At 44.0% G+C, this 20,030-nt stretch overlaps 2 protein-coding genes across 2 annotated transcripts in view; both read left to right on the forward strand.

Annotated features, from left to right (window-relative positions):
* LOC307024417 (uncharacterized protein) overlaps window positions 1-20,030 on the forward strand; it is a gene marked incomplete at its 3' end in the record, with an annotated part of 109,447 nt that overhangs the window by 82,733 nt on the left and 6,684 nt on the right. The gene's annotated exons all lie outside the window — the stretch shown is intronic.
* On the forward strand, window positions 6,740-10,421 carry LOC307024246 (protein Tob1-like). Its single transcript, XM_079658219.1, has 2 exons — window positions 6,740-6,973; window positions 8,298-10,421. Exon 2 carries the CDS (start codon window positions 8,457-8,459, stop codon window positions 9,453-9,455), a length of 999 nt encoding a protein of 332 aa, XP_079514345.1. The 5' UTR covers window positions 6,740-6,973; window positions 8,298-8,456; the 3' UTR covers window positions 9,456-10,421.

A 20,030-nucleotide genomic window follows, 5' to 3' on the forward strand; every position in this document is an offset into this window, starting at 1 on the left:
ACCACCTACGCTAGTCATGGATTGGCCATAACAAACACCATGTTCGAACATAAGGATGCTCATAAGTGTAGGTGGTACCAGAGCACCCATAGGCAGAAGGTCCATGATCGATTTCGTAATAGTATCATCGGACCTGAGGCCGTATGTTTTGGACACTCGGGTAAAGAGAGGGTCACCATCTGGTGGTGAGTTGGGTCGAGTGGCGGGGGAAGCCTCTGGACAGACCTGGTAAGCCCAAACGTGTAGTTCGGGTTAACTGGGAACGTCTGCAGGAGGCCCAAGTTCAGGAGGCCTTCAACTCACACCTCCGGCGGAGCTTTTCGGGCATTCCTGTGGAGGTTGGGGACATTGAACCAGAGTGGGCGGTGTTCAAAGCCTCTATTGCCGAAGCCGCGGCAGGGAGCTGTGGTCTCAAGGTCTTAGGTGCCTCAAGGGGTGGTAACCATTGAACCTCCTGGTGGACACCGGTGGTCAGGGAAGCCGTGAAGAAGGAGGCCTTCAGGGATTTGTTATCCTGGGGGAGTCCCGAGGCAGTAGCAAGGTACTGACGGGCCCGAAGGGCAGAAGCCTCAGCCGTGGAAGAGGCAAAGCAGCGGGTGTGGGAGTAGTTCGGAGAAGACATGGAAAAGGACTTTCGGGCGGCACCAAAGTTGTTCTGGAAAACTGTCCGACACCTCAGGAAGGGGAAGCAAGGAACCATCCAAGCTGTGTACAGTAAGGATGGGGCGTTGTTGACCTCAACTGATGGAGTGTTAGGGCGTTGGAAGGAACACTTTGAGGAACTCCTGAGGCAGAGCTGGAGTATGACGGGGGATCAACACCAATCTCCCGGGGGGAGGTCACTGAGGTCGTCAAACAACTCCACAGTGGCAAAGCCCCGGGGGTGGATGAGATCCGCCCAGAAATAATGAAGGCTCTGGGTGTTGAGGGACTATCATGGTTGACACGTCTCATCAACGTTGATTGGAAGTCGGAAACAGTACCGAAGGAGTGGCAGACCGGGGTGGTGGTTCCCCTTTTCAAAAAGGGGGATCAGAGGGTGTGTGCCAATTACAGAGGCATCACACTACTCAGCCTCCCCGAGAAAGTTTAATCTAAGGTACTCGAAAGGAGGGTCAGGCCGATTGTCGAACCTCAGATTGAGGAGGAACAATGCGGATTCCGTCCTGGTTGTGGAACGACCGATCAACTTTTTAATCTCGCAAGGATCCTGGAGGGGGCCTGGGAGTACGCTTGTCCGATCTACATCTATTTTGTAGACTTGGAGAAGGCGTATGACTGGGTTCCCAGGGAGTTACTGTGGGAGGTGCTGCAGGAGTATGGGGTGAGGGGGTCTCTACTCAGTGCCATCCAATCTTTGTACTCCCAAAGTAAGAGCTGTGTCCGGGTCCTCGGAACTAAGTCCGGTGAGGGTTGGCCTCCGCTTGGGCTGAGCTTTGTCACCAATCCTGTTTGTAATATACATGGATAGGATTTCGAGGCGTAGTCGTGGGGGAGGGGAACTGCAGTTCGGTGGACTAAGGATTGCACCACTGCTTTTTGCAGATGATGTGGTTCTAATGGCTTCATCGGTCTGTGACCTTCAGCACTCACTGGATCGGTTCGCAACCAAGTGTGAAGCGGCTGGGATGAGGATCAGCACCTCCAAATCTGAGGCCATGGTTCTCAGCAGGAAACCGATGGACTGTCCACTCCAAGTAGGGAATGAGTCCTTACCCCAAGTGAAGGAGTTCAAGTATCTCGGGGTCTTCTCGAGTGAGGGAACAATGGAGCGTGAGATGGGCCGGAGAATCGGAGCTTTGTGACGAAAAGAGAGCTGAGCCAGAAGGCAAAGCTCTCTGTCTACCACGCCATTTTCGTTCCTAACCTCACCTATGGTCATGAAGGATCGGTCATGACCGAAAGAACGAGATCGCAGATACAAGTGGCCGAGATGGATTTTCTCCGCAGGGTGGCTGGCGTCTCCCTTTGGGATAAGGTGAGAAGTTCAGTCTTCGCGTCGAAAGGAGCCAGTTGAGGTGGTTCGGGCACCTAGTAAGGATGCCACTTGGGTACCTCCCTAGGGAGGTGTTCCAGGCACGTCCAGCTGGGAAGAGACCGAGGGGTAGACCTAGGACCAGTTGGAGGGATTATATCTCTTCGTTGGCCTGGGAGCGCCTTGGGATCCCCCAGTCAGAGCTGGTTGATGTGGCCAGGGAAAGGAAAGTTTGGGGCTCTCTGCTGGAACTGCTACCTCCGTGACCTGACCACGGATAAGCGGGAGAAGATAGAGATGGACATTTTACAAATATAGCAAAAACAAAATACCTGATATGCAAAAGGTGCAAAAGAGCAAGAGCAGCATACACAAGTATTTATGACATGGTAATACAATATAGCAGCAACAACATATAAAGTGCAAGAGAAGATACAAGAGCTACCTAAAGTGCAAGAGAAGATACCCCTGTATTAAAGTGCATTTAGCGGTGATTGCAACACTGACACATTTTCACCTTTTAAAGCGGATATGCGGAACTGGTTGGCACAAAGTCAAATACATAGCAGCATTGAGGTTTCCGGACACCTTCAGTAGCCAATATTTACTCTCTTTTAGTTTTGGGTCTCCACTGACTCCTTTGTATCCGCTGGTTCCTAACTTTGATTTTGTACCATTGTGCTGGTCAAGTATCATACAGTTGATTGTTTATCAGGTCCTTTTTTTCTAAAAACATTTGCATTCTATGATTGAAAATAACCCTAATGAGATCACAGATAAGTTATAGTTCAGAAAAACTCAATCTGAAAGACGCTCAAATGCTCTGCAGAGCTGAGCGAAGCAGCAGAGTCGAGAGATAATTCCCGAAGATTCATCATAACAAGTTACCTCTTTCACTAAACTTATTCATGTACTTAATTATTAATAGAGAAATATTGTTTGTAGCAGACAAACGAAAATGTTCTAACATGTTTTTAGTTGCTGTTGCTGTAAGCAGTATAGACATAAAAATGAATTCTGCTTCACTTGGTTAGAAATCACACAATGTTGAAAATGAAACCTGATAAATGAACCTGTCTTCAACGCGGCACAGGGTTAAATTATGAACTGCAGTTTGAAATTATACTTGTTCATCTTCCAAGGAAATAAATAACCAGATATGAGAGTAGTACATGATTTGCTTGAAGTAAATTGGAAAGGGTAATAAAAAAAGTCTCTCCTTTGTCCTGCAGGTACAAATTCAGAGCTGGAAATATGAATAAAGCCCGCTGTGACAGAGTGAGACAGTGAAGTCACCTTTTTTAACATTGCCTGGGCTTTGAAGTACACTGAAAAGAACAGGGTCTAATAAATCTACCCGAGTGTTAAGTCATATAACCATAAGACATTAATCCTGTGACAATTGTTCCACTCTTTACTTTGTAATAAGCAAACAAAGAGTAACACATATTCATAATACTCTTATCCTAACCAGTATTGAGCATGTGATGTTACACATATCAGATTAAAATCCAGTGACCACATTTGTGAATTTAGCAGAGCTTGTGTGCAGCTTCAAAGCCAGATAGAAGAGACAGGGATTTCACAGCTTTGTGAAGAGAAGGGGAAAAATGTCTATGTGAACTGACTTCACAAAAAAATGTGCATGACTCATGCTTAAACATCTAACTTCATTAGCTGTGTTTACCTCCAGGTCCCAGGCAGACAGACTCTGAACAACAGGAGGAAACTTTCTCCCCTCACCAGCAGATCCATACTCGGGTGGAGAATAACAAATAGGTCATTGTTAAGCACCACCTTCCCACAGCCAAAACTAACACTTACTTACCGAGTAGACACAGTCGGAGAATGAGCAGAGGGATTCTAGATATCCTCATGTTATTTCTTGCAATGCGGGGAAACATTGATGCAACCAACTTGAAACATGTTTGAACATTTGGTCATTGTCACACATTTCCTGTGCTGGGAGGGAACAAAACAAGCCGACCCTGCTCTGGTGGCCTTGGTTTGTCTCCAAAGCCCCTGTGGTGTGTTGAGTTTGAGATCGTAGCATCCATCACACAATATCCTCGGCAGTGGAGGGAATGATCTCTCACACCTGCTGAGACTCAATCTGGAGGCTGGAGGATATCTCCATTATGCCTGCAGCATACTGCAGCACTCCAGCTACAATGAGAATGCATTTTATGGCACTGAGAAGTAGCACTGAGGAAATTGTCAACAGTAGCATTGTAATAAACTATACATATCCCAATATCTACATTATATCTTCAACCCCCAAAATGACCATTTGTATTTCAATTAAAACCTATGTTATGCTGAATTCTTAAAGAAAGATTAGTTTTTATCGCATGCTTCCACAGTAAAAACAAGAATCTAAAGAGAAAAGTCTTGAGGAGTAGATATAAATACTTCAGTAAAAAATGTTACAAATGTCAAACTATATCAAGGATTCGTACAAACGTTCACTCAACAGAACATTCTCATTTATCCAGCTATATTCTCACTACTTCAAAAGAGCATTTTCGCTAAAACCAGGCTATTTTAAGTAGCAATATATGACATTAAAAGAGGCCATATATACTAATTTTCAGATTCATATTTGTATTTAGTGACTCTGCTGTGACATGTCTCCATGCTTTAATGTTCAAAAAGCTCTTTATTTTTCTCATACTGCCTGTGCTGCAGCACCTCTTTTCACCCTCTGTCTGAAACCAGAGCCCAGTCTGCTCTGATTGGTTAGCTGACCGGCTCTGTTGTGATTGGTCAACCGCTTAGAGATGTCCCACCCCTTAGCATGTCACGTACAATGTGTTGCAGTGCTAAACGCGAAATGCAAAATAACAGAAATACGAGTGTTACATAGTAATGTCATTATGTTATGTTAGTAAACAAAGGAGTCCAATGGAGGCATTTTGGGGGGAGTGTGTGGGAGAGAAACTCCCTCTGGAGGGAACACAGGGATTTTAGCATTTGCAGACCATTTACATGCCCAAAAACCTATAACACTCGACAGGAAACTGAAAACCTCAATAAGCATAATAGGGCCTCTTTAATTTATCATTATGAAATAAGGGCTAATTGCACAATGTATTTTCTGAAGAATAATGACAGCATCTGCGTTTAGAAAGCATGTCTCAACATCCCTTTTAGCATATAGCCCTAGACATATACACCGCATCACTGCATACCAGAGAAAAAGACAAAACTCAACAAAAAAGCTTAGAGTAGCTATCCCCATGTAGCGTATATGCTAACTGTGGAAACTACCCACAAAAGAGCCGAAGAGATTGGAGAGGGAATAGGGGTAATGCTAAGAATACAGAACATAAAGAGACTATAGAATAGCTACAAAAGACTGCTGAAGCTCTCCCTCTCTGCTTCATGTTTTTTTGTACTCCATACATTATTCAATTTTCACCAGTCATAAAGCAGCTTGTCCAAGGCCACTCTTGTGTTTGCTATAATGTATAATGTACTTTGAAGCGTATGTGTCCATGTTAATGGGGGAATGAGTGGGAGAGGAATTTGTTAATTGTTCTCATGTCTGCTATCATGGTTTAGTTAGGAACAATACTTGAACACACTATCTACATTATAATTGATTCAGACCAATCATAAAAACCTTACATTATATTGACTCCCCTGCTGTTCCTACCAGAGAGCATACACCAGGCAGGTCACCAATAAATGAGCTCTCAAAAGTAACATTTATAGACTGAAATACACCATTTGAGTGGGTTCTTTTAGTCAGGAAATACTTATGTTTCTCAGCTCCCCCCTCCAAAGAACAGCCTGTCTTCTCTCTTCCTCCTCCTCCCTTGCCACCTCCCTCCCAGCTGTACAATTCATGTGGCATTGTATTTACTGTGCAAACACACAGTGACGGAGACCATGTTAGGTAAGAACAGGCTTTGTCGTCAAACACCTTAGGCCTGACAGGGGAGATCTTAATCCACTGCTGAAAACAAGAAGGCAGGAGCAGAGCCAGGATACATTGAGTTACTGTACTATGAATATTACCATTCAACAGCACAGACCTTATAATAAAGATAACTTTATAACAGGTTCTGAGTGGAAAATAATTTATATATTAAGAAAGGTGGGAATTATGAGATTCAGTGGTGGAAATTGTGCTGATATGGGGATAACCACAGTTACAGATACGCAGCTGGCTCTAGGAACATCAAAATGATATTTGTGAGGGGCAGGAACACAGCCGCAGGTGTGTCCCTCCGCCACATCTAGCTCTGCCCTGTAGTGGTAGGAGCAGAGCCATGTAGTTTTATTTCAGTGGTTACTTGGCAACAGTGATTATACAGAATATGGAGCCTTATCACCACACTAGACTCCTTGTTAAGCCATATGTTGAATGCATCACAAAGCTGAACACCTATCTTTAATAAGACTTAGCATAACATTTATACATTTATATATTCTGTCTATTACACTTCAACCAGTTGGTGGTAGATTTGTTTCAATGATGTTACAGAAGTCCTAACAAGGCTTTCCTCAGATAATTTATCTAAATGTACTCGAAGAAAATAGTCCAGAGCACATGAAAGGCAAACCACTACCGTAAATAGAACCCTTGTGGATGATTGAGCACAAAATCTTCCAATCACAGCGGTAGGTGGGGTGGTTGTTGATGACGATTTCGCGCTTGGCCAATAGAAACCACGTACAGGGTGTTGACCTCTGCAAGCCGTATCACCACCTCCTTCATGTCCGTGGCGGAGGACTACTATAAAATCAAATCAGCCTAAGTTTTAAAGGGCAGAGTTGTAAAAACTCCCAGGCTGTGGGGAGCTAGCTTGCAAGCCTGTGAATCGGAATTCAACTATACCCCACAGGAGCAAAAACGCCTGGAGCATTATAAACACACAACGACGACAACATCTTTTTGTATCTCCTTTTAAAAAAAAAAACTCGACGCTGTTTAACATTTGCTGGGGAGGACTCTGGCTGGTTAAAGAAGGACCTGCTTTACATTTCCATGTAAGTAAATATTACCTTGAAGTTAACGTCGGTATATCATTCATGTTGTCGTAAATTAAAATGGTTGTATTGTATTTTGTTAATAAACGACAAATTATCAAACTGTCACTCAAGGGTGGTGTTGTTGAACGTTGCCTTTTATATTTGAATATTCAGGCTGTAGCATTAGCTGATTCAAATGCTACTTGACGTTAGCTTGCTATCGATCAACAGCGTCGTCATTCCAGTTTAAAACCAATTTGCTGTGACCCAACTATCAGCTGTCTGTCTTTGGCTTGCTGCAGGTTAACACTGATAACCAGCCGGTCGAGCTAAACATTAACAGTATCCTATCTGGCTTTCAAGATAGCTAGCAAGCTACATTCTGTTCACACCCTCCATTGAGCTGGCCAGCTAATGCTGCTTGTTCGGGTATTGCTCAGTCTGTAGGGCTTGGGAACCGAAGGGTCGCCGGTTCGAGTCCCGATCAGACCGAATATACAGAGAGTGGACCAGTTGCTGGATAGGTGCCAGTTCCCTCTTACCCTTGAGCAAGGCACCGAACCACCAGCTGCTCCCTGGCGCCGGAATACTGTCAGCCCTTTCCCTCTTCATCAGTGCATGTATATAGGTCCTGTTTGTGAATGTGTGGGTGTATTTCGTGCCTATAAGTGTAATTGTATACGGTGCAAAACTGAATTTCCCCTTGGGGATTAATACAAGTTGATCATTATCAGAGCCGAACATGATGAGAAAGACACTAGTACTTGTATGTATTGTCACACCGAGTGCCCTTTGCTTTGTTGTAGAAAGGGCTTTAAAGCCGTGGATAGACTTTGAATGTTGATTATGTAACAGCAATTTTCGTCACAAGCTTGTGCGTGCCCCTCTTCCCACTGTAGCTTATGGTCTGTGTAGGGGAAAGCATTATAATAGCCTGGGTAGGTTAATGAAACATTTGATCCCTTATACACCAAGGGGAAGGACTTTTGTCTGAACATGTCAAAATCAGACAATCTAAAATCATTCTGACTTGACACCTTCCACCAGAACCTCCTCCCTCTGCAGAGGTCAATCCTGCTTGCGTATTTCTGTCACAGCAGACCGCTCGGGAACACACACTGCTGACACGGTCTCTGAGTCAGTGGCTTGTTTATTTATAGCTGTTGATATTGTACAGCTGAGATGCAGCACTGTTGTATGTAGGGGGTGAAAGGTGACTATAGATTACTAGGAGCTTCCGCAGAGGAAATGTCCTTGATCATAATTGTGTTTTTATTTGGGTTACTTTTGCTTATACTATATAAACACTTGTGTATATACTTACATTTTTTCTCTCTTTCAGGATCCTAAACCAATCCCTGGAAGGATATTCATTTCGGCATCAAGCACTCAATCAGATTATTTTCATTAAACCTATCACTGCTGCTGTGGAAGTTTTTGCAACTCTTGGAAAAAGCAACTCTGTGACTGAAAAAGAATTGCCCTTGTCATTGAAGCAGCTATGCAGCTTGAAATTCAAGTAGCACTCAACTTTATTATTTCCTATTTATACAACAAACTCCCTCGACGACGTGTGAATATCTTCGGCGAAGAGCTTGAGAGGCAGCTGAAGAAAAAATATGAAGGCCACTGGTATCCAGATAAGCCATACAAAGGTTCAGGGTTCAGGTGCATCCATGTTGGGGAGAAGGTGGACCCTGTTGTGGAGCAGGCAGCCAAAGAGAGCGGGCTGGATATCGAAGATGTCCGGAATAATCTCCCTCAGGACCTTAGTGTGTGGATCGACCCATTTGAGGTTTCCTATCAGATTGGGGAGAAGGGACCGGTCAAGGTGCTTTATGTGGATGATAACAATGAGAATGGCTCAGAGCTTGACAAGGAGATCAAGAACAGCTTTAATCCTGAGGCCCAGGTCTTCATGCCAATCAGCGACCCCGTCGGGGCTTCCTCAGAGTCCAGCTCCCCCTCCCCTCCTTTCGGGCAGTCGGCTGCTGTCAGCCCCTCCTTCATGCCACGCTCCACCCAGCCCTTAACCTTCACCACTGCCACCTTTGCTGCCACCAAATTTGGCTCCACCAAGATGAAGAGCAACGGCCGCGGCAACAACACTAACAGCGGCAGTAGCAGCAAAGTGGCCCGCTCTTCCCCCACCAATAACTTGGGTCTGAATGTCAACACCCTACTGAAGCAGAAAGCCATCTCCACCTCCATGCACTCACTGTACGGGCTGGGCCTGGGTCAGCAGCAACAGAAGGCCTCTGCTCTTTCCCCTAACGCCAAGGAGTTTGTGTTCCCCAACCTCCAGGGCCCAGCCAGCCCCGGAGCTGTGTTCCCCGGGGAGGGCTCCCCGGGTCTCGGCCCCCTGCAGTACAGCAATGCCTTTGACGTGTTTGCGGCCTACGGAAGCCTCAATGACAAGTCCCTTATGGATGGCCTCAACTTCAGCCTGAGCAACATGCAGTATTCTAACCAGCAATTCCAGCCAGTCATGGCTAACTAAACTCATCATCCAGATGTTATTTATGAATGATGGTGGCTCAAAGAGAAGGAAAAACAAAAACGCACACTTAGAATCTGGACTTTCAAGGATATAGTGTCTAGTCAGTCAAGCGCATGTGCCCAAGGGTGTTTTTACTGTGCCCCTTGAGTTTGTTTCTACTAAAAGCTTGTTGTACAAACACATCCAAGCTTGGTTACTTCAATTCAACATGCATACTTGTTTTTCTTTTTCCTTTTTGCCAACCAAGCACAAATCTTTTTTACCATGTTGAGAAAATACTCTTTAAAAAAAAGTTTAAAAAATAAAATAAAAATACAAGCTTCAAGTTTTGGTCTCTTACAGTATTTTACAGGTGGTAAGACAAGGCTGGTTTTTATGAATTGGCACTACTAAGTGGGGTTACTTGGTCTTTTTCTAATTGTATAATTTAATTTAGTACAGAGTTTGTAAGATATCAGAGTATATATTGTTTCTATGACATGGTGTTGCATTTATATCTTTTTACTACTCCAGTGATCTGTGATGGCTGCAGCAGCTTTTCCTTATTTTTTTCTTTTTTTGAAAGACAATTGTTAAAGAAATCCATCTTGAAAAAAAAAATACATCAAATGTTCTAAAGATTGTGTACAGAGTATTCCTTAGTGATGGAATTCAAGTGTAGGAATATTTGCTTTTTCTGAAAGATGAATTGTATTTTCTGTTAAGAGGTTAAAAAGATTTTGCTATACAATGGACAAAATGTAATCGTATGAATATTAATTTTGTACCTACATTGTGCAATACTTGATAAAAATACGGTATAACAAAGTATTTTGAGTCAGTGTCTTACATGTCAAGAGGGACTGAAATAGTTTATATTGTTAAGTTTGTATTAAATGCTTAAAAATGATATGCTTGTCTTTATTTTTTTTAATTTCATATTTGCACCCTGGTCTTTTTAATAAAATAAACTACAGTTGAACATTGTCTGTGGAAATCTGTCTTATTTATTGCTTGCTTAAACACCACGGTAACTTCTATTGTCTTTATATTTAACCACTATCAGACTGCCATTGGCCAGATGATCGTGTTGATAGTCATGAGTTGTCAGTCATGAGGGCAACCTCAGGTTCAAAATGAAGATTTGACTGTGCACTCTAAACCTGGAGCATATTACTGTAATCTGGATGTGTTGGGGTTTAAAGGTGGAGGTTGGTGTCTCAGCGCGTGACACAAGAACAGGTGAAGAGCTATTTACGATCAGTCACACCTCACTGTAGCGGTATGAAACATCGCATTTAATTGAGCCTTTCTTTGTTTATTTCACGGTGTATATTAGGTGGTATGTTTACAGGCTGGAAAGAAATACAGTAGTGTCATTACACTGGTTGGCTATCATAGCACTGGATGTCATGTGAAGGCGTGAACAGCGTAGTAAAGAACAAGCTAAAAATACATCCATGTTTAGAATTCCAACAGCTTTACTCACCTTATACATAATCAGGTTTGCAGTTCAGTGACTCAAAGGTCTGAGAAGGAAATAGGTTGCGTGTTTTAATGCTAAAAGGAACTTCTCTTCCCTTTATCAAATACTTATGTACACAGAAGTGTCTTTATGGTTGAGCAAACCTAGCTAGCTAAACACACCTAAAGCCAGTTAGATGTTAATTTAGATGCTAACCACATGTATATGTGTAGAAATGTTTTGTTTTCTTTTTACAGTTAGATGTGAAGATTTATACCACTCTTAAGTCTGTAGGACAATTATTAAGCTTGAGCTAGCAGCTCAACCTTATATAATTCTGTATTTCTTTTTAATACGGCCTGCACACGTATTTCTTCTTCTGAAATGTGTTAAGTCATCTTAGTTTAGATTGGTGTGGCAAACAAATTGCTCAGAACCCTTGAAGTTGGAAATTAATTCCTCTGGCGCTCAGGGGAGTAGCCTTTTCTGATGGAAAAGTTGTTATCCGCCCTAGTGAGACACATTTAAAACTTTCCAAGTTGATGTCATTGCCTCTTTGTATAGGGACACCAGTCTTTGCTCTCCTAACCAAATGTATATTGTTCTATTCAATGTGTACATACTGTTTTATACCTGGCACTTACCTGAACCATATTGCACTATTTTATTTGTTTTGCTTTTAGTCAACTGTAACTTGTGTTGCATTGTCGAAGTGCGAGACTCAGGATTTTCAATGTTGAAACTACACTATAGCATAATTATGATTAATAGGCATAGAAGTCTAGAAAGTGGAAAGCAATATTCAAAACACATACACACACAGTTCCACATGACCACCTTGGCTCTCTGGGGTAAACTGGTCCACAGATGGTCTGGTGTCACACCAGCTGGGAGACTCCCAGGGTGTGGAGTGTTGCCTTGCTGTGACTCCATCTTGTCAGTCCCAGAGTGTGCTCTCCGTCCCTCTGCTTCAGAGAGAAACATTCATAGCACAAGCCTAAAATATGACACACAGGACCCTATCATACTGTTGCTCTCACAGGCCTAGCAGTGTTGTGCAGTCGACATGCAGGAACTGTGTTTGTTCTGAAGGGTGTTTCTCTGCCAAGGGTAATGCTGTGTTGAAAGGAAATGTGACTACAAACCTACAAAGAATAACTGAATAACTGAACAACGACAAATATGAAGCTAGCCAGCAGCTGGTTTGCTTAGCTTAGCATCAACAAGTCTCTGTCAAAATGTAGCAAAACCCTCCCACCACCAGCACCTTAAGAGCTAGCAAAGAAAGAAAGACAAGTCATAATCTTGATTTGAAAGGCTATATGTAATTGTGACATTTAACCATAATGTTGCCTTTTAAAAGGAATATGTCTTTTTCGGAAAGTATGCTAATTGACTTTCTTGCTGATAAAATCATCAAATGCTAATCTCTTAAAATATTTTTTGTTGATGTTTTTGATCCTGCTTTTTACTATGACAATGCGTCGTTTTCAATAATAGCTGTTTCCACTTTCTTCCAGTTTAAATGCTAAGCTATAAGCTAACTGGCTGCTGGCAGATGTGAGAGGTATAAAGCTTCATCTTTCCCTAACTTGGCAAGAGTGTGAGCAAGCTTAAACATAGTTTATTGAATATTGGGCAGTATTTGGTATAGTCTGGCTGAATCTTTAAACTATAATTCAGTTTTGTCGATTACCTACTCGAGATTTACGAAGAGGTTATTTAAACAACACAAATTCAGATATTGATTTCTTAATTAAATATATTAATGGGCACATTCAATGGAATTTAAATTAAACATTTTGGAAACAGTTGCTTTTTTGTCAAAAGTTGTATAAGAAGATTTACATACATTTTTATATCTGTAAACACTAGCTATGAAGCTGCTTTCAGTTAGCAAACGGCAATGCGCTGAATAGACTAAATCATGTTGCCAGGCTTGTTTCACATTTGAATATCCAATTGGCTGATTTGCTGTAAACACAGTGTGAAAGAGGCAAAGGGCAAGCCGAGTGAGTCATCCTGAAGAGCAGATTTGTTCAACTGTGTTTTAACGCAGTGCTGTGCCTCACAAGGCTGCCAGCAAAAACATATAGTTCAACATATTTCAACACAATGGAACAGAGAGAACCACTGCATGTTTTGCATTGTAGTTGATAACAGATGAGGATTTTAGATTAGTAGGCCAGAGGTGAATCATGTATTCTGTTGTAATATCGTAAGGAAAATGCCACATGTATTCTGTTGATAGATGTTGGTAGGTTTTGACCTTGATCGACACGTCTATATTAAGCCTGTGATCAGAGCTGTTGCCTTCATGAACGTTAGGCAGTGAGGTTAGCACCTGTCCTGCATGTTGTGTTTGCCAGCAATGTCCTTGACATTTCAATAGCTCATGGGCCAGAGATACTGCCACGCTAGCGGGAATCACATCTGCAATTCAAGGAAGCTCAACATTTCACTTGATTGAAAAGAAAAAAAAGACGGGAGATAAAGAGGATATAAAAAAAGCCCCATCCAGGCTGTGTTATTCACTGATAAACCCGGAGCTGAGACTTTAATGAATACCGACTGTGCTCTGTTTGGCCAGGACAGAATCTCAGTCAGTCACTACTTTCAAGTGCTGCCAAGTCATTTTTAGTGGGGATCATCCATTCGACCCTATTCTTATTCCAAGCCAGACAATCATTCAACCTAAAAGCACCACATCTCAGCAATATGGAGGCATAATCCATATTTCATTGTGGCTCTCTAAGCCCCCTCATCCTCCTCCTCTCCGTCTCTGTTTGTTTTGGTTTGAAGGCGCAGTTGAAGGTTACAGTACCGAAAGGGTGTTGCACACTTCAATAGGTTTAAAAATAGACCTTGCAGGGTTCCTGCGTCATCATTGGAGAATCCTCGCCTCTCACCAATCCTCCCTCCCTCCTCACACCAGCCAATCATGCCTCACTTCACAGCAGGAACTACTTGTATGCTAATACGGCGTGGAACAATTATTTCCCATCTGCATCATAACGCTGACGTAGCACATGAACAGGAATAAATTCCCTTTTTGGGGTGGGTCATGCTGTGGAGGTATGTATGGTACCCTGCCCTCTCCAGTCAGAGGCATGAAGAGAAGCTGGAAAAGCAGGCAGTTCTGCACAGAGAAACACTTGAGACAAAGGAGATAAATACACAGATGCTTACACACTACATTGATGGCAAACCATGTAGCCATGACAACACATTTCCTTTACCTTTTCATGCTGATAATGGCTTGCTGAAGCAGAAAGGAATGCATTAGCTGTTGACATCCCCGGGGAATTCACCAAAGGCAAATAAACGCATTGAATATATCTTGCGCCGCAGGTATAACCTTGTTTATTATGATGCGGGAGAAAACACTTCGAGGTCCCTCAGGTGTCGGCTCCTATACAGATATTCAGAGGGAAACCGCCTTGTCAGGATTTTCTATAGATCTCTTTACAGCAGTAGATGTATAGCTGTGAGCTATCACAGTTTGCTTTGTCTCCCTTATTTCAATGTATCTAAAGAAAGGAGTTGTTTTTAACATTATCTTTTTCTGATATGAAATACTCACATACTGGAAAAAAGTGAGGCACAGAGGGTTCTCGTGCTGAAGTGATTATTTAATTTATTGATTATTTAATTAGTCAACAGAAATGATTAAAAAACACATTTTAAGGTTAATCTTTGGTCAAGCAATAACATTCAATAGTTTTCCTGATTAACATCATTGTTTGAACAAAAAAAAAACAACCATGACATTTTATAGATTAATTAAAGAGAATGCTAATTTTCATGTTCATATACTGTATGTATGTAGTGTCTCTACCGGGACATGTCTCCATGCTTTAATGTTCAAAAAGCTCTTTATTGTTCTCATACTGCCTGTGCTGTAGCACCTCTTTTCACCCTCTGTCTGAAACCAGAGCCCAGTCTGCTCTGATTGGTTAGCCGGCCAGCTCTGTTGTGATCGGTCAACCACTTAGAGATGTGTTTGAAATCTCCCTCTGTTCTTTTGTATCTTGGGCTAACCAATGTTTTAGCCACTAAGACAATTCAGAGACAGCTTTTGCGACCTTACACACCTTTTAATATTCATTGAGGTCCTCTTGTGATGAGGAACATTTGTATGTTTTTCATTAAGGCCTTCCTTGGTACGGTGGTTGAGGCCAATCAAGCATAGGGTAGTGGATGAAGATGGGTTTGTTGTAATACATCTCTTTCTTTCACTGCGCCGATATTTCTTCCTCCTTATTCCCCACTCATCCAAAGCCCATCATTCTCTCCAGAGCCTGGGAAGTTTCTCCTGTATTTGATGTTCCCCGTCTGTGTAATTTAATCTCAGTGATTCCCTGCAGCTCTCTCCTACCATAAACCTCTGCTCTAATAATAGGAAGCACAGTCTCCTCTCTAAGCCTGTGTGTGTGTAGCTGCTCTTGCCTCTGCACCGTAGAGATAAGCTACATTTGTTTTGGCCGGACTAAAAATTCACTCACAAATTGCAAAGGTGATACCAAATCAGGGGAGAGGGAGGGACCCTTAAACATATCGTGTTTAGGTCAACTATGCGGTTGCTGTGTATTGTGTGTGCTATCAGGAGAATGATAGGGCACAAGGACATGGTAAGTGCAGCATTAAGACATGAGAGAGGAATTTCACTGATTAAACTGTTGGCTTTTGAAGCTCTGTTACCCAGTATGGCTGCAGTGGACTGGCATTTCATGCTCAGTAAGATTCCTAACTGAATCAAATCAGCTGGGAGCGTTAAGTGGCAGCCATGATAAGAGCTGTGATATTTCTGAATATGCAACATGAAATGTGAATTAATTGTTTAAAAAAATAGATTTTTTTAGTATTGGATACACTTGACCAGCCTTTATAAAAAAAGAAAGAAGCTAATGCTGACACAAATTTCATTGAGGCAGTTGAGGTGGATTCACATGATACGCTGTAAAACGGCTCTGTGCTGACGTTGCCATTGAGTTCTATGGAAAGCTAACTATGACACTGCTCAAAATTGTCACCGACCATTGCGCCCAAAGTTCAAATTAATTTAACTTTGAATCGTTTCTCAGCTGAACTTTTGATGCACAACCGATTAGATGACAACTGTAGCAGCGCAAGGAGGTAACCATAGAAAATGTACTTAGCTGTAACCAGCCGTTTTCACCGCAAGTTCTCTACGCCCAACCAGTGGCGGTTCTACGGGGTGGCACGGGGTGGCAGCTGCCACCTCAGAAAAATGCCTTGCCACCCCAGCTGCCACCCCATTTGGCAGCTTTGTTTTGAAAGAAAAGTTGTGGCTCATTGGACATTTATGAGAGAAAATCTCTAATGTCCGAGTGCAAGTGAATGCAGCACAAGACGCGAGCCTTGTAACTCCTCCCCCCCCCTGGCGCGAGCTTGGAAATATGATTGGCGGCGATTTCATTTGAACGGGAGGACAGCGCAAAACGAGAAGCATTTCGGATACAAGTAGACAGAAGGAATGAGGTATTTGCGGTCAGGGTATGGCTGGGGTAGGCTACAGCCATACTAATAAATGGCTTAGCCCCACCATGAAAAATGATGTTAAAGTAAGCAAAATAAAGTCTGCCAACTCGCGCGGAGTAAATTGCACAGACAGCAGTTAGTAAGATTGATTTCAGTAGCCACTTGTCTGGAAATACCGAAGACTAGAAACGGTTTTGAAAACTTTTGTCTCGTAGTGATCGTCTTCTTAATAGAACATCTTTGATAATGTCTTCTGGCCAATCAGAATCACGATAACGGCGTGGTGTTGTTGCAGGAAGTCCCGACGGAGAATACTTTTGCTGTAGTACATCTCGATATACATCGGTACAACTATAAGACCCTACGGTTTGATGATTGATAGGTGTGTGGACTGTCTTTCATTTTGACACACAGAACAATGGGGGCTATCCACCCTTATCCACAATGTAAAGTAATTCACACAGCCTCTTCCCTCTCCTCTCTGTGAGGAGCAGCAGGTTCAGCTTTCAGAACAAAGTAACAAAAAACTAAAATGACATTCATTTTATTAAATACCTCGTGTAGTAATATATATTTATTTATTTTTCTTCTTAAGAGAGCACCAGAATGTGTATTTGATGTTAGTATTTAAAAAAATCTCCTGGGGGAGAATCCCCCCAGACCCCCCTGCAGGGATTGGGTTTTCAACTCTTTCACCTGTGGGGAAATTGCAGGATTGGCTCCAGGTCGCCCTTTTTATTTACTACAAGACAAATGTGCCTTTTTATTTCATACAGTTCAATTTGGATTGAGACAGGGAAATAATCTAAACCTCACGCGTGGCGTTTCACTGTCAAGGGGAGCCTGTATGTTATTACATTGCAAATACTGACTTGAGCCCCACCACTGTATGGGTTAGCCCTACCATAGATTACCCAACACAAATACTCTGGCGCCGCAACTGTTTGCGGTCTACTATGACAAAGAAGAGCCTGTAGGTACGGGTATTCCAGTGGATAATAACTGCAGCGATGTATGTTTTAGCTGAATACACAGTTTTTTTGTAACCCTAACTGATGCAGTTGGTCATTTCTTTAATGTTTGTTCTTTCTGATGTAAAGTCAAGGTTGTAACTGTTTGCAATGAAGTTCTGGGGAACTGAACTGTTCCTTTGATTCTTTTGAATTATGATAGTAATTACTGGTCTTTCCAATTTGAAGGAGGGTGAGCAAGCATCTTGAGGAACGTTCATCATTAACAAAAAATATAGTTTATTTAATAATAACACTGAAGATGTGAATCATAACAGTGATTGACAGCTGATAGGAATAATATGATTGTTAATATTATCATATTCATTCAGACACACATTGATGAGACAGTTAATTAATGTATTTATTGCAGCAGTCTGCATATTTGGTACCCCTGCTGGTCTAAGAGTTAAACCAACTCATTCAGTTAAAATTCATTAAATTACGTGTGCCAGCTTATATATTTATATTTAAGGCTTTACTGATGTGCCACAATAATCTCACCTAATGTTATTGAGTTAAAATATCAATATTGTGGCTTTCCAAGTTAACATTGATTGATATGACTGCGATTAAATCAGAATATACTTCTGCCAGGGGATGCCACCCCTCAAATTCTCCTGCCACCCTCTTGCCACCCCATGAATATGTGTCTAGATCCGCCCCTGCGCCCAACCTGTTTGCATAAAGCAAATCACGTGTCATGTGAATGCAGCTTTGGTGATGCACAATTCAGTCGTCAATAACATACACGTCAAGTTTTCAATGTGCAATGGACTGGAAGCCTTAGTTGAATTACACAGTGAAGAAACACACTCCTCAATGTCAGTTTCGGTGATTTATTGACAAGGATGACGACACCCTAAAACAGAATAATGCAGCAAGATAAGCTGACAAAGTATTACATCCATGCAATTCAATCAACACAAATATATACCACGAAACAGAGTATAGTAGTATAATAGTATAATATATATATAGTATAATATATGGTATAATATAATAGTGGAAACAGTCTTACATGAATGAGTGGACGAACGTCTCAACTCGAGGCGGAGTGCATGAACAATGTTTGAACTAAAATGGCCGCTCGGCACTTCCGGGTCAGAGCACGGCATAACCGGGCAGCGACAGCAGTGACACTGCCCTCTAGTGGCCGGCGATAAACTCTTCATCCCCCCCAGACCGGAAAGCTATGGGCCGGAATAGGTTAACGGTCTACATCCCGTATCCAGCTGCCAGACTCGGGCTCGTAACGTGCAGGCGGCCTCCTCAAGCGGCCCGGCCGAGTCGGCTGGGGCAGCGTCGGCGGCGACTGCGGCACCGGGAGCGGTGCACCCAGGAAGGCACCCGTAGGAACAGCGAGGTCAGAGGACGCCCCATCAGCAGGCGTCGGTGGGGAAGCGCCAATAGCCGAGTCGCGGGGCCCGACAGCCGGCCGCTGAGCAATCCCCTGGGGCGTCGCCCAGCCCGGGTGGATAGGTGGGGGCTGATGACCCAGGGCAGCGGGCGGCGGCGACGGCGCAGCCGACCGCTCGCGGGCGCAGGGTGTGGCCGGCGTGTAGGCACGGAGGAACCGCCGGTTGCGCAGTGTCAGACGTCCCGAACCGTCAACCCTGACCCGATACTGGTCGTGGCCCGGCGACTCCACCACGATCCCCGACCTGTCCCATTTGTGGGGGCTCGGGCCTTGCTGGTTCTGGAGGAATACCCTTTCGCCGAGTGCCAATGGGCGGAGCGGTCTCGAGTGAGTCCCCAGAGACTCGGTGGTACGGGACATACGGGTCCGAAGGGCGTCCTCCTTCGCCGCCCATGCCTCGCGCCATAGCAGGCGGATATGCGGGTTCGAGAACTTCTCGAGGCGGTTCACGAAGGAGAGCGAGCCACGAAGTGGGCGGCCGAAGATGATCTGTGCTGGCGAGAGGTCGCAGTCGGGGTCAGGCGTGTTACGCAACTGCAGCATAGCGCGCAGGAAGCGGTCCTGATCAAGGCTGCCCGACGGGCCGGTGTTGGACATCAAGAGGCGCTTAGCAGTCTTAACCGCAACCTCCGCCCTCCCATTCGACTGCGGAAAGCTAACGGAAGACACACGGTGTTCGACGTGCCATAAGCGGAGGAAGTCCTCGGTGTGGCTCGCCTTGAATTCCGGACCACCGTCGCTCGAGAGCTCCTCCGGTACGCCGAAGGTGGCAAAGAACGACCGGAGGTGTTGGACCAGGCCAGCTGAGCCCGCCAGGGCAGTACCCGCCGTAGAGCTCAGGACCTCTACCCAGCCCGAGAGCCGATCCCCGACAACTAGGTAGTGACGGCCCCCATAGTCGAAGAAGTCAGCAAACACCGCCTCGAATGGCGTGGACGGGGGTGGGGACGGCCGGGGGGGTGTAGCCGCCTGTGACGGAGCATTGCGGTTGCAGTCTGCACACCCGTCCCTGGTGGCCTGAATGTCCCCGGACATCCCGGGCCAGTAAACTATGGCTCGGGCATGCTGCCCCATGGCTGAGGTCCCCTGGTGAGCGGCATGGAGATGCCGAAGGACCCTCCCACGGAGGGATGGGGGAACCACGACGCGGTCCCGATAGAGCAGGACGCCGTCCTGGGCGTAGACGGACTCACAGACCG

The sequence above is a fragment of the Notothenia rossii genome, assembly GCF_949606895.1.
Source record: "Notothenia rossii genome assembly, chromosome: 11".
NCBI classification, from domain to species: Eukaryota; Metazoa; Chordata; class Actinopteri; order Perciformes; family Nototheniidae; genus Notothenia; species Notothenia rossii.